At 45.2% G+C, this 15,619-nt stretch overlaps 1 protein-coding gene across 1 annotated transcript in view; it reads right to left on the reverse strand.

The window, feature by feature from the left end:
- Nucleotides 1–15,581, reverse strand: part of WNT7A (wingless-type MMTV integration site family, member 7A) — a 34,626-nt gene extending 19,045 nt beyond the window's left edge. The window contains exons 1-2 of the mRNA XM_010084140.1: nucleotides 15,360–15,581; nucleotides 3,172–3,443 (exon numbers count right to left, since the gene is read on the reverse strand). Of these exons, the coding sequence (XP_010082442.1) occupies nucleotides 3,172–3,443; nucleotides 15,360–15,456 (369 nt within the window). The 5' untranslated portion in view covers nucleotides 15,457–15,581. The remainder of the gene's footprint in view (nucleotides 1–3,171; nucleotides 3,444–15,359) is intronic.
- Nucleotides 15,582–15,619: the final 38 nt, after the last annotated feature.

Genomic DNA, 15,619 nt, shown 5'->3' on the forward strand with positions numbered 1-15,619 from the left:
GCTGGTTCTGCAGGACCCATGCTCATCTACTCGTGGGCGCTGGTTCTGCAGGAACCGTGGGCATCGCCTCGTGGGTGCTGGTTCTGCAGGAACCGTGGGCATCACCAGCGTTACTGTGCCGCATGGGAGCAGCTGGAAGTGGAGACGTTTCACACACCATGATCTTGGGTGAGATGCGCTGCATCACGGCCGTGCACATGAGTGTTTCTCAAGCATTGCACTAGCAAGGCTGTTGAGGAAAGGGAACGTGGATGTTCCCCACCTATCACCTCTAAAATCCTCCACATTTGACACGGTCAATTTTCATTTACTTCTAGAAAGAGCTGACAGATGATGGTACTATTGCTCTGACAGGGTATTCAGTAGGTTAGAGAGACTGTTGTTGGCACTGCAGGAAGAGAGAGACATCTGCCTAGATAAAACAAGACTAGGGGGAAAGTCTTGAACTGAGATCTCCAAAAAAGTCTGGATCAGGCTTTTCCTGGTGGTTCTCCGTTGGTTGATACCACGCAGTCCTACCTTCGCTCAGTCTCCCTGGTAAGCCCAGCAGGCCTGCCTACCCCAGTGCGAACTCTCTTGTCTCTTGCTCACCAGGATGGAACTAATTCATTTACTGGTAGTTCTTAAGAAGACAACTCGGATTTACTAGAGTGTATCTGGAGTCTCCTGCAGCTGGTGGTGTCCTACAGAAGGACCTTTCCACCCAGTGCAGTGTCACATTGCAAGACCAGAGTAGCAGAGGGGACTGGCAGTGAAGGTGAAGATAACAAATCAATAGGAACTGAACATCTGGTTCATTTTTGTAGGCCCGGTTAGTGCCAGACTGTCTCCTAGGTGCATAAATATCATCCAAACCCTAGCCATAGGTGAGTAAAGCCAGACAAGAATTTGTAGCCCAGAGGAAAGCCACCAAGAATAGATTGTGTGAAGGCTGATAAGATCCGTGTTGCTCCAAAAGGGAGAGTACCACCTCGAAACAAGATGGCCTTTGTTGTGAAAGGGTTAGGCTGGGAGAGACCCAGCTTGCCAAATCCCCGTAATGGCCTCCCTCTGCCAATTGTCTTTAAGTACTGGGAGCTCTCACATAAGAGCAAAACCTGAGAGGAATCTCTCTAGCAAAAACATCATTTGCTCATTCTATACAGGACGGTGGAGTAACACGTCTCTTCTCAGTCATGCGACCCTTTCTTTCCCCTGAAGATTTCAAGCAGAGATTTGTTCGAACAAAGATCAGCAATTTTGCTCTGTAAGGGATGCAGGAAGAAGCGTAGAAATATCTCTGGATCAGAGCAGTTCCTGAGCCTGCTGGAGAAATGGCAGATCGCCAGAGATCGCGCGCACCACTCTTCTCCCAGAGAACAATGTGGAGAGCTGGATCTTCCAGGTATAATCTTTTAGGACAGCGAATTGTGCACGTGCAGGTGAGAAACACAAGGAGCTCATGTCCTCATGGGAGGCTGCTGAATGCTTTGCCTTCCCACAGCCCAGCTCCAGGACCAGTAGCCCTCCTCCACTACCCTAGGTCCATACCTGGGCGATAATAGAGACAAAAAATGCTGTTTCTTTTTTTGTCTATATCTTTGAGCTTTGCATCAGAAACAAATTTCTAGACAGTAGCCAGTTCCATCATGTTTACAGACCTCTATAGGCTGGTATGTCATTCTTGGGAATCTTTTACTCACAGCACCTATTGAATAAGAGCAGACCTTGCAAGGAAGCAGCGTTCCCACCAAGGTGAAACTGCTGGTTTTTATTCCAGTGGATTTGTGCTTGTACAGCAGAGCAGACTGTGGGCCTTGGTGTTTTATCAGGCTGGTCAGCATGTGCCTTCATGCTACCAGAAGCCAAGTAATGAAGATCTCAGATCATTTGTTTAGCAAATATTAGTGGTTAGTCCTTGAGCTATCTCAGAATTCAGTGTTAGTTTTGCTAGTGTTTGGAAGTACCACGTTTGCACTAGAGAGGCAGACACAAGGCACTGGGGATACTGGAGGAGTAAAGCCCGTAACCTCACCTATAAAACTACTGCAGTGGCACTAAGTACAAGAAGGGTTAGGCGTTTGTTTGGAAATGGCTTTTCTTCAATACAATCTGCCTGGCTCCAGCATAAGCGGAGATGTCTCAGAGCCTGCAGGTAATGACCACGACAAAAATAGTATCCACAAATGAACTGCTGTTCCTGACTTCCTTCTCCCATTTGTTTCTAAGTCCCGCTAACATAATGCTACAATCAGTACTAATGCACAGGGGCGCAAACAGTGGGGAAGGTAAAAGAGAGAGCAAAGGAAGCAGGAGGATTTACATTTGTTCTGTAGGATGTGATCAGCAAAATGGGAACTCCCGTATGGAAAGCAGCACTGGACCGGACCTGTACATGGCTGGCTGGGGAGCACACGGACATCCCCTGGCTGTTCCTAGCTGGTGTAAATCTCTCTCTGCCTCTCAGACTGCTCCAGAGCGTGCTGGGGAACACCTGACCTGCCCGGGCCTGAGGAGCAGGGACCCGGCTGGGTCGTGCCATGGGCAATCAGAACGCTGGCCGAGCGCAGCAGACAGCCAACGCAGCAAACTCGGGGCAGTCAGTGCCCAGAACGCCCAGGAAACGTGCGTGCTGGAAGCTGCTGAGCTCCTGCCTCCCTGAGCACTGCTTCTGTGGTAGCTGCTTTCAGCCACCCCGTCCCAAAGAATGAGGAGGGGGTGGGAATGGTGCTGTGCGAAATGATAAACCAAATGCGTGTAATGGCGGAACAGGCAGTCAGCCTGGGCTCTTTTTGCTAAAGTCTTTTTCTCCTTGTAGAGGTAGTCCTCGCACAAAGAGCAAGGTTTAAACAGTTGGGTTGAAAACGATCCCTTTTCAAAAGAGTGAGAAGTTCATGTCTGAACCTGACGAGAATCCCAGTCAGCCACAAAGCAGCAGCCAGCTTTTTATCATAAGGACCGTTTGACTTTCCAGATAACATGTTTGTTTGCTTTTTTCTTTTTACAACTGTAACGAGTAACATTTAGACAAATGTTTGATGGACAGATGGTCCAACAAGCTCATATAACTCGCAGAGGTGCCTACTTGTCTACTGTACGATGACGTTAGCACTCACGCTCACGCACGGTACGTGAGCTAACCCCGTCCCTGGGCCGGAGGTGGCCGCGGCAGGGGAGAGCCGAGGTACTCACCTTCCGCCCAGCCTCGTTGTTGTGCAGGTTCATCAGTGTCCTTGCATTTTGCTTAATTTCCCGGGCATCCACAAACACTTTGGCGAATCCTATTCCGTATCTGATGTCGGCAGAGCAGCCTCCCCATTTCCATCCTTCCTCTTTATGGTACTGTCCTTGTTTTTCTTTGTCGCAACCACAATCACTCAGGTTTCCCTGCGTGCAGGCAGCCGTGATGGCATGTGCTACTCCGGCAGCAATGATGGCGTAGGTGAATGCTGCTTCTCTGCTACCTGGAATTAAAACAGTGCCGTAAATACACGATACAACGTGGTGACATTAGTTAGAAGAAGATAGGCAAGCTCCTGCCGTGCAAGCATCGGAAGGCTATTATTAGAAGTGCTGTAAATCTGCAGGCATAAGCAGGGCTCGACTCTTCTAAGTATGGATTTTTGTGGATGTTCACTCTCTAAAATGTTAGCTCTCCATAAGGTAGTAGGAGATAAACTATTATTTAGGCAACTTCATACATATATATATTTCTAGATGGTATTAGAAGAAGTCAAACCAAACTATTCATAGCAAAAGGGTGGGGTGGCAAACGCTCTAGCTCAAAAAGAAAGAAAAGAAAGAAAGGAGAAAAGAAAATAGGTGGAATTGGGAGTGAAATTGCTAAATCATCCATATTCAACTTTTTTAAAAAATCAGCTCAGAAATCAGATTTTGGTTAGAAATGTGGTTCTACACTAAAAGGTATTTTTACAGGAGAAAAACCTCTGTTAGAAATCTAGTTCTGAAAGTATTCTAGTTGAACTGGAACATTTTTTTCACATTGTAGGTGTCACAAAGTTTTCAACACTGACATTTGTACAAAGTCAATGAAATAGGTTTTGGGGTTGATTTCAAAATGTCTCACAGAATGGAAAAAAAGTCCTGGCCTGTTGTAGGTACCATTACAAAAGCAGGGTGAAGCAACAGCCTCACCAGAGGGCTGTAAGGACATGGTAAAGCCAGTGTTATTTTGTGCAATATGGCTATAATGACAGGCTTCTGTTTGTTTGAGGGGGTTCTCACTTTAAATCTATGATTTTTTTTTATTTTATTAAAGCTTTCTTGCATTCTAGTGTGTGGACGTCCCACATATAGATCCTACAGGATCTGCAAGGCTTTCGGAACCAGTTCTGCTGAGAGAGGGCCTCCTCTCAAAACCTAAGGAGATTTGTGGAGGTTGCCCGTGTATATCAAACAGGACTGTAAAAATTCCTGCATGTCCCAGCCCAAGAAGCTACCCCTACTCTCATTTCTCCAATATCAAAAAGTCTTCTTGCATCAGTAGGATCAGAATCAGGCTCTTCATTAGGAGAGGGCAGATGGGAAGATTGGCTTCCCTTCTCCAAACACCTGCCAGTGAAGTTCTGGCAGACCTCAACTACTGGCAATAGTTATTATACATGAAACAAGCACATTTCTGCTGTTTATTAGATTTCACAAAAGAAATAATCGCTTGGGAAAGAAATCTTACAAGTCCTTCATTCTCGGCTACATCCCTTTCACATACATGATCTGGATTTCTGTACTGGTCACTGCATGGTTCTTTTAAAGAAAAATATTCACTTCCTTGTGGCAAGGAAGTAAGATGGGAAACAAGATGACGTAATCAAAGTCTGTTAATAGCAACTTTGTGCCCTTTTATTAGTGTAGGCGATATTCCCATTGATACAGCTGGGCACTGTGCTTGTTGAGGAACTTGTCAAGGCTCAGACTTCCTTCCTGTTTTCCCTTATTTGAAAAAAAAAAAAGTAAAAATCATTAAATGATGAGTCGTAATGACTGTGGACTTTGCAGATAAGGCTTTCTAGAACTACTGGCTTTTTATCAACCTCTGAACATGGGCTGGAATCGGAGGCTTCAGGTGTGTTTGGAGCTGTGCTCTCAGTGCCTCTGAGGCTGGGGGAATCCGTCCCACTCCAGAGCGGATTCACAAGGACCAGCCAGGCCACCTTTCTAGTGTCTCCTCCAGTTTATCCTCAACAATATCCTCACTGTTTTAAGTACAACGCTATGCAGAATGCACTGATAAGCAAGGGAAGGTACAACAAGAAGTCTCAGCTGCTCTGCTCCGAGGGGAGCAATGCATTACAGCAGATCTCTGTTTCATGAAATATACTGAAAAATATTTTGAGTAGAAATTTGTGTCTGGTTCTGTTTTTCCTTTCCTTGGATTGGATGATTTCTGATCTAGCACAAGTTGTTTTCAAGACCTAGAATAAAGAACACTGGGAGATCATTTTAATCTGACACACTCAACGTTGTAAAGACTAAGCAGACCTCTTGCTTCTTTAGGGGGGAGGAAAATGCAACGCAAAGAGTATAAAACCAGCGTAAGCAGAATCAGAATCTGATGCCAAGCTTGATCATAAAATATGTTACACAAATTAAGTTTTTTTGTAGGTTTGTCTTGTTTGGGAGAAAAAATTAGCAGCTTTTTAAAACTAAAAGTTAGGAGACTACAAGGTAAACAAAGTGCATGCCTGGAGGAATTGATCCAGGTAGGAGGTACCTTGGCGCTTGTGCAGTATTGATAACGTGGCACAGGCCTGTCACCTCTGCATCAAGCTATCCCTGTTTTCCATGAATGATTCACTTTTTTAAGCTTCACTCCCCTTGTCTGGCTCACAGAAGTGTCACCACATAGGCTGGGGGTAAGCTCAGTTCGTCCTGAGCCTCTGCTGTGACACTGCCTTAGGTACCAGAATAGTGTAGTAGGGGGGTTGTGACCAAATGGGATGAGTATATGTGTTTCCCTGCCACTTCTAAATAGCAAACACTACTCCTCTACTTCTGATTTCAGCCAACAGTTGAAATGCCAGAGGGCTCAGGGAAACGATGAGGTGAAACAAGGTACGCTCTGGCAGCTGCTCCTCGCGGGCAACTGTTTGTTTCCTCTGAGCTTGTGCTGATGCTCTAGAGCAGGCTGGCCAAGGACGTACTGCTCCATATGCAGTGTAATCTCAACATATGGGCAATCTCAACCTCATCACTTCTGGATTCCCGAAGACAAACAATTTGGGAAATGACCCAGTATGATCCTTCTTTGTTTTCTTTCTTGTTTGCTTTTCAGCCTACACTTTTTATGTGCGTCTGACAGCCAACGTAGACCTGTGCCTTACTTTCCCTCTGAAAATTTAGTAGTGAAAAATTCAGGATCTCAGCGTCAGAAAAAGGTCAAGCTTTGGTATCAATCCAATACTGCAACTGTCTCATATTTACTTTAAGCAGGAGGTGATGGTGACTGTAGCATCACAAAATACTTCCTAGGTGAGAACAGCACTTCTGGTTCAGGAGGACAAAGAGGGTTAACAAAGCAGGAGATGTGGTACAAAATATAGGGTGAGGAAAGAGTAAAGGGAACAGAACTGGCAGCAATGCATCGCACTGAGCGAGACACAGAAACCGCTTTGGCTGATGACTAGAAGAGGCAAAACGTTTCTTCCCTAGTGAAAACGGATAGTTAGTGGGCTGATGGTAACATCAAGGGTTTCTCTCTTCTGTGGAGGGTGCTGAAAACCCTAATCTGCAGTCATTCCCTTCTCTACGTGGCTAGAAAGATCAGACAGCAGCGAGAAGAGTAAACTGGTATGTTTTCAGCAGTGGGTTCAGAAAAGACCTTTGGAGAGAGTTCAAATAGAATGTACTCATGGGCATGAGCTACTCAAGCTGTCTCTTGAACAATCTTCTGACCGATTCACTAGAAGCATTGAGTAGAGACCCAGGAGTTAAATCTTGCAGTCAATTCCCACTGAATCCATCCTTAAACTGCAGCTGGACTTAAATCTATGATTTTTTTTTTTTTTTTAATATTTGAAAAAAAGAAAAAAATTAACTTCAAAGGGCACATAATAATCAAATCAGTTGTTCTTTGTAGGAGGATTGTTGCAAATCGTGATCCCAGAAGCTGGGTCAACTTAAGAGGTTTTTGTGGAGGCTTTTCCAGGCAGTGACTTGCAAGAGTGAACCTAAAACCACTTGTGATGGATAAACTGGCAAAAGAAAGAATGACAGCTGTCTGAGACCTACAGGAGTTGCAGAGGAAGGTGCAGAGTTAGCTAGATGTGTACAAGAATTGTAAGCCATCCTTTCAGCTCCCGGATGACATGTTCTTCTCGTGTTCTTGAATAAGCAAAGACTAACCACACACCAGAGCTGGACTCCAACCATCAGAAACTCCAGAAAAGTCTCTGGCCACCTTTCACAGAATCACAGAATCACAGAATGTTAGAGATTGGAAGGGACCTCGAAAGATCATCTAGTCCAATCCCCCTGCCGGAGCAGGACACCTAGATCAGATCACACAAGAACGCATCCAGGCGGGCTTTGAATGTCTCCAGAGAAGGAGACTCCACAACCTCTCTGGGCAGCCTGTTCCAGTGCTCTGTCACCCTCACTGTAAAGAAGTTTTTCCTCAAAAAAAAGTTTTTCCTCCTCTTTTTTCAGAGGTTGCTCTGGTCATTTCCAGAGCCAGTGGATCTGAGAGAGGTTTCTAACCATGGCAGCATCTCCAGGTGCAACTGCTGCTATACCCAAAGTGATGGCCAAGCTCGGTGCAGCTGTGCTGGGGCTTGGGGGTGGCACTCCCTGCTCCTGACCCCAGCAGTGCCACCCAGCAGCACTCGGCCTGGAAGGGGGCTGTGGGCATGGACATCTGCCTGGTTCTGCTCCCCCATCCCAACCTGGGGCTGTCTTCAGTCTAAGCAGGTGCTTCAGAGGCTTTTCCTCACGTGTCAGACATCAATATCTCCCTGCTCTTTCTGGTTTTTTTTCTGGACTTAAATAAGGTATGCAGGGTGTTGCAGCTCCATTTGTGCTGATGGCAGATAGCTTGACATCGGTGGCTCCCAGTCTTTCTGCAGCTCCACTCTTCTGATGCAGATCGTCCTCCAAAGCCCTGGAGTCCTCTCTTTAGACCCTTCACTGGGTAGCACGTGACAATCCCAGGTGCCTTTGACTTTGTCTCTGAGCTCTGCACAGTCGACCACCCCCACAGCATGCACTGGGATTATCACAAGTAAGTGAAAACACAAATATTACCAGCACAGGTGGCTCTCCTAAGCATGCTTCTGTACAACTCAGGCATCCGTTGGAACATTAAGCCTGCACACGCTCACAAGCATATCTCTGCTCTGATGTGTGAAGGTCTGGGGGACTGGGCTTTGGCCAGTCAGCCAGTGGCCTGCCTGTGCACCGGCTGCAAAGGGGCTTCTGCGTTCTGGTTTGAAGCTAGCTAACATTTTTTTAAAGTTTAATCTTCACATTTGAACAGTTTGTAAAAAGCTTCATTCTCACTGATTAGAAATGAAAAGTTATTTTTAAAAAGAGGCACAATAACTGGCTGTTCCGTAGGAAACAGGATCGAAGCCTGCAAGATCCAGAGTGGATGTATTTGCGGGAGGTCGGTAGGTGCTCAGCAGTTCACCTCTCAGGATCTAAGTCTGTTTCTAAATAGCTTGGCCTGCCCTATCAGCCCTCCTTATAAATTGGCTGGGCTGTGAAATAAAAAAAGACAAATTTGCATTTATCTCACTGGAAAACATGGGTTGTATTTTCTGCTATTTGAAGCCAAAGGGTCAGAGAGGGAGTTATCTGCAATGACATAGGCTGAAATATGATTGTGAAAATATAAAGATGGAAAATACAACGGACCTTGCCAATTATGTGCCACAGCTAACATTACTTCACATCTATAGAGGTCATAACTCATAGCTAGGAAAAACGAAGAACAGAACTCATCCTCTGCCTGCTTTGGGGTGTGCCTCCTCCTTCCTTGGTGGACTACATATGGTCTTGCAGGTTTTTTATTTTTATCTTTCTTTAACCTAGCATGTATGATTAGTAAAAATAGTAGCTTAAAAAAAATCATTGAAGTATCCCTCTCCTATTTTTCTTCCTCCTTCTGTAATGGCTCAAAGTTTTGAGGGGTTTGGTGCCTTAAAAATATTGTACTGACTTGAAAATGATGGTTCCCTATAAATTGGCAGCGTGTTCTTTGCATAGATTAATGCAAATAAACAAAAGAAGCAGAATTGCTCTGAGAGGCATTTGAGACTTCGGGGGGTTTAGTCACTGCCCAGTTTCACAAACAAGCTAAAGTTTGTTTCGTCAACACATGGAATTCTTACTCCAGGTATAGTGATTATTTTCTTTAAACTGATAAAGTTGCTACTCAAGGTGTGTGAATTACGAAAAGCACAGCTGGTATTTTGGAGTTCAAACAACCATTTCCGCTTTTTGGACGGCTCTGATCACTCCACACCACTGCCTCGCTTCACAAAACGCCACGTACCGACCCTGCGATCGCAGGGAGCTCCTCTACCGCTCTAACGAAATGTAATCTTTTTGTTTCTGCGAAACATGTACTCACAAGACACGTCTGAAGGCAGGTATGAAAACCTTCTGATGGGAATTCCAACTGCAGTGACCTTGGGGCAACGCTTTATCTTCCTGTGACAGTCCTTGCTGAGGAGGACTGACTTTTTGGCGTAAAGCAGCATGCTGGGTTTGGGATGTTCAGGCCATGTTTCAGCCTGGCCTCTGTTTTGCCTGCAAATAACTGTTCTCGTGCAAGACACTGATGTTAAAAATTGATTGTAAGAGCTGGAAACTTAGCACAGAAATGCAAATTCTTGCTTGAGGAGATAGCAAGACTCCTGTTAGTTACAGTATTTCTTTTCTGTGTATCTCAGGGGTTTCATAACACCACTGGTTCGGAAAACAGAGTATTTATCGATCTTTCTTCTAAATATTGACCACACTGAATAGTGCCGCAGCACTGAGAACCTAGTTTCGTGCAGACTTGTGCAGGTAATCTTCCATGCACTATGAAAACCGCAAGTGGTTTCATGGTCGTCGGCCAGTGGTTGGTCACTTGGTCTGAATCAGACTTTAAGACCTGACACAAGAGACTACACCAGTATTTAAAAGCAAAAAGCTCTAGGAAATGATTGAAGAAGAAATCCTCTCTTGAACACACCTGCACCAGGATGTTTTCAGAAGTGTTTGTCTTTAACACAGTGACAAAACAAAGTTTTACTCTATCATTTTTCTTTTAACTCTACCAGACCAGATAGAGAGTGAGCTAGATCTTGTTCTCTTTCCCATACTAGCAAAAGAGAGAGTTCCTGGTAGCTCCTGAACAAGCTAAATAAGAATTTGGCTTGTAGGATGGCTGTCATTCATTTCAAAAGGCAAGAGTGGAAATGTCCCCTTTTCCTTTACCTTGTTGAAGCCATAGAAGAAAAATTTATTTTAATATATGGAAAATAAACCACTGCTAAATTCTGTCCAGTGAGGAGTGTAGAGTTAATAGTGTACTGTATGAAGGAAAGCTAATAGCCTGTTTTAATGTGCACATCTGGGCACATCTGTAGCGATCCCTGCGTCAAAGGTGTTGTGCACAGCATCCACGGGCGCTGGGCTGGCCTGCTGTGCTCCCAAGTTTTAAGACCCATTTGTCCACGTGGATTCCTGTTTTGATTTCAGCGTTCGTTATTCGCCTGAGTAATGTCAGATGGATGAAGGTATCAAGGTGATTATACTGAAACATTTTTCAGTGTAAAGAAACCAATGAATTGATGCATTTTTAGTAAGACCTCAGTTGAAGCCAGTTTTGCTGTAAGGTTCTTCGGAGACCACCCCACGTCTGCACAGCCCTCAGCTGGTTCCCTCCCTCCTCTCCCGTGCAGGGTCCATGACAGCATCCACAAGGTCGTAGTGCCTTTCTTTTCATATATCTGCACTGCAGTGAGTTTCCCCTTTGCTGTGACACTTTGTAGACATGAAGTCAAACAGTTTGCATTATTTTTACTTGGGAAGTCTCATTTGATAGTGGCGGTGCTGCTCCATGATGACAAAAGGACATCGCTTTTTATTTCTGCCCTATGATGCCAGTATGGTGCCATCCCCTAGGTACCATAAAATATATGTGTATCCTAAGGCAATTGAGATGATAGTTACTCCTTGGCTTGTGATTTTTCACAAACAGCAAAGTCACTGTTGACTGTCTGTTCATAAGGTCGCACGCTGCCAAATGGGCTGCTCAGGCCTTCGCCATGGCACTCTCTCTTTCTGGGATCCGTCAGAGCCCAAACCTGATCTCCAGATTCCATCAAAGGCATCACTGCTTTCTCAGATGTTTAGGCTTGAACCACATTTCACCTGAAGAGGTGGGCAGGAGCTTTTCGACCTGTCCTGCTTTGAAACCTTGGGTTTGGTTGTGGCCGTCTTCAGGAGCAGAACTTCTACCCACTGTTGCAAACATGGTTGGCTTTGAAAGTGTCCATGATCCCAGCGTTGCGTCATCTCCATGGTTATTTTTAAAATTCTCTTTGTGACTTTACATTATTAATAAGGTGTCTACAGAATTGTCTAGAAAAAAAGTCCTTCTGCTGATCTCCATTGTGACTTTATCGTTTCCTGTCGTAATTGGACCAAGTCCTCAGCTGGAGTAAGCTGATGTCACTTTGTTATTTCTCTTCGTGTTATTAGCACTAGTGTCACCGGCTGGCATGATAAGATATCCACAGTATGTCAGTAGGAGAGAATCTCTCTTTTGAAGGACCAACTAGACAAAATGACACAAGAAATGGAGAGTATATGCTGTGTGCTGGCTGGGAGCATGCTATAGCTAGCTGGAAACTCAAGTCTGTGATCACAAATATGGCACATGAAGCAGGAGTGAATTCAAGGGGTTGCTAACTGTAACTCTACTATGAACTTATCACTGGGAGACGGATTATATGTCAGCTTGTTAAAATACGGATACACGCATGCTACACATTAGAACAGGAAAATGTTGTTTGATGCTTTCCTTCTGCTGACTTCCAAGTGTTTCACCAAGGCTAGTGTCCCTGTTGCCATTTTAAAAACAGGAAAAAAGAAGCACAGAGGAGGAGAGTGCCATGGTCCCTCAGCCACGAGGAGCACTTAGGCCCCCTGAAAATCACCCTGCAGTGTCAACAAGAGACTTTACATAATTTGGGTACATTTGCATAACATCCAGAAAACAGATTAGCAGTAGAGGTAAAAGTAATGAAACCTGGTTTTGAAGAGATTTAGCTGTGTGTGCCATCAAAATCAGGGGCTGGGAAATAGTTCACAGGAGCCTGTGGTATCCAAGGGAACTTATTTGTATGGGCTAGCACACACAAATCCTATTAGCATAAGAGTTACTTAAGCACATCCTCCCAGATTGATATGAGCCTGTGCTCGCTGCCCGCGTTCAGCTGTGCCGCGGCAAGGCCAGCCACGTTACTGTCATTCTGAAGTCATACCCTAATCATAGACCCAGTGCATCACTGCCACTCCAGCGGCAGAGCGCAGCCTTGCAGAGCGAGCGGGATGAGGTCATGCGTGGCCCGCTGGCTTTATTGCAGGAGGCGAGAGAAAGGTGCCCCGCGTATTTCCGAGGCAATAACTTTACAGATGCAATTGGCCAAGAAATATAATCAGTCGTTGAATGCTATAAAAGGTACTAATGTATTAGCTGCTGTTTGAATGGTATCTTATAATAGGCACCGTGGCAAAGGACGGAGAATCTAGAGCTGGTGCTGCTGATTAAAAAAGCTACAAGAGTGCAGTGTCTTTGCCCTAACATTAACCTGGGCTGTTCTTGCGCACAGTGACCTTAAAACATGTCCTGTAGGGCCTGCGGCCCTTCATGGCCCTCATTTCTCTCTCTTGTTCCTGTTCAGGGTAGGGCACACAGGCCTGATCTCCTCCTGTTCTTGGGCACCAAAGTTGACTTGTGGCTTTATGGCACATAGGTTTTACCCCATTTAACCAGAGCGAATATTAACCTTTATTTCTTGGAAAGGTAACTTAGAGTGCTGCCCAACACAAACTCCTTAGGGAAATGCAGGGAACAGATGTTTTTTCATTGTAGCCATATAGGAAGATGAGCTTGTCAGATACTCTAGCTTTCTATATGCGCTGATAGGGAAGAAGGAGAAGAACAAGGAGCCAACATGAGCAGAAGTGGTTATGTGACAATATTTCCTGGGGTTTGAGGGCCTGAGTACTCTCATCCTTGAGACACTGCGTGTGTCTTGTCTGCAAGTAAAATTCACCATTGCAGATTTCAAACCTGAGCAGTTCTTATCAAGTTTATTTTCAAACGTAAATATATAACCTGCTTAAATTTGAAGGTTTTGGTTATTCTTTAAAGGAGTTCTGTAATTTGGATGCCACTCAACACTTGACTGTGTTCCAAAACCAGCGATGAATTTGCCCTATCCATCTTAGCCTCATAATGGAGAGATAGAATGTATTAAGAGTTATCACCTCAAAGACAGATCAAAGTCTACTTCCTTTAATATTGACTTTCTTTAAAAGGACCTAAATATAACCCACTAGCTAAATAATTCAATTTTGGGAGGGGGGGAGGAACTGAATGCATGTTTATACAACAGACCACAATAACTCCACAGTTTTATGATTTGTTGGAGAAGAAATCCTTCTCACATTTTCTGTTTAAGGAAATGTTACTCTTAGACTAAATGAGCCCAAACCTGTCAGCCATCCAAATGGGCTCTTCACTGACATAAGTGGCAAACACTTGCATGGATCACTGACAGGAACAGCTCAAGGAATAGAAACAATGAGCTAATCTGAATAAATGGGCCATTTTCAGAAGTTTCACCATGTCGTGCAGGGTGGTTTTTACATTCCCTACTTGACTCACTCTGTTTGATTATCAAAGGTGTTGAAAGATCAGCAACTCACACGGGGCTTGCAAATTTAGTCACCTTGTTCTCTTTCTGTTCTTTCCTTAAATATCACAAAGTTTTGGAAAATACACACATCAGCGTGCACATATGATGAAATATACCTTCAGTTAATACCAGGAGCTCCAGAGCAGAGCAGCAAGGCTGTATCTCTGCATTTCATGAGAATGCAAGGAATGAGGTACTAGGGACGCATCCTGCCATTTGTCCACTTAGGACTGAATGGTGCCTGGAGGCAGTCCAGTCCGGAGGGTTTCCCAATGAGCTAGAAGCCAGGGCACAGCTGCTCTACAACTGCTCAGGGCTCTTCTAGCTTCTGTCCTCAGTAACTTCTTCCGTTCTCATTAAATATCCATGTTTTCTATCACCCTAGGCATTGTTCGATGTGTTCTTTGGTTTTTGCATCTATGTTTTAGATGGGGAGGAGGCGGAAAGACCTCAAGGCTGGAAACCATAGATCCCAACTTCAACTTCTGGACTCAGAATGCTGTACTGTGAGTGATTACCTTTCAATGATGGCTCAAAAAATGGCTGTACCTGTACTCAGAAAACACTTTTCCTCAGTCTTTGTATTTTAAGTGCTGTGGAATCCACAAACACTGAGTAAGTTTTGCAGTACAGGGATACGAGAGTTTTAACCTCAGCTCTGTGTCAGGTATTTGTGTTTGTCATTATTAATGCTGGTTTAGTTAAGAATTTCAAAGTATTTTGTGCTGTTGCAATAACTGAAAAAAAAAAAAATGGAAACTGGAAATGGGATCTTCTGCCTGCTGATTGGAACAGTTTTTGTAAATGCCCTGACATCTCCAGCCAGAACACGTCTGTTCTTTCTGGTGGGAGAGAGGGCACTAAATACAGTTGCTATAGAATAACTGGTTTATGTGGTGGAAATTTCTTGTAATGAGACTGATTGCCTGGACCTTAGTCCCAATAGGTACAAACATCAAGCCAGTGTCACTGTTGAGGTACCTGCACCCCAGAAGCATAATTCCAGCCCTGCTCAGCATTTGGTCTCTGACCACTGCCTTTAACCAGAACCAAACACCTTTTTTGCATTAATAAGGCTGTATGTGTAAGAGGAAGGCTGCTGTCCTGCACACACAAATGGAAAACTTTTCAGAAAGGATTGGTGAGAGCAGGACAGTGAAACGCTGTGGTGGCAGCTAATGCACGTGAGAGTGCTAACCCCAGCAAGAACCACGGCAGGTACCCTGCTAGGAGGAGGACAGGTGTCAATCACACTGCTAATGACAGCCACAGCATCCAGGCAGACACGCTCAAGGCGATGGTGCTGCCCTGGCTGGCACAAGCTGCATAAGCTGGCTGGTCTTTCCCAGCGCCAGCAGCCATGCCCCGGGACACTCCCCGCGTGCCCCCCTTTGGTGCCGTGTGGGTGGGAGCCGGTCAGTAGTGAGCAGAGAGGCAACGTACCCACTTTCAGCTCCTTCCCGAAGACAGTCCTCTCTCCCAGGGCAGAGCAGTTCCAGCGCCCGTTGCGAAACTGGAACTGGCACTCGTTGATGCCCATCTGGGACCCTTCCCCGATGACGATTATAGCGTCGGGCCTGCTCTGGCAGATCGCCCGCTGCCGGGGGGCGAGCCCCGGGATCTTGTTACAGATGATGCTGGCTCCCAGGGCCACCACAGAGGAAAAACCCCTGCAACGACAAGACACCGGGGGTGGCTGAGGG

This window comes from Pterocles gutturalis, unplaced genomic scaffold (genome assembly GCF_000699245.1).
Source record: "Pterocles gutturalis isolate BGI_N339 unplaced genomic scaffold, ASM69924v1 scaffold27670, whole genome shotgun sequence".
Classification (NCBI taxonomy): domain Eukaryota; kingdom Metazoa; phylum Chordata; class Aves; order Pterocliformes; family Pteroclidae; genus Pterocles; species Pterocles gutturalis.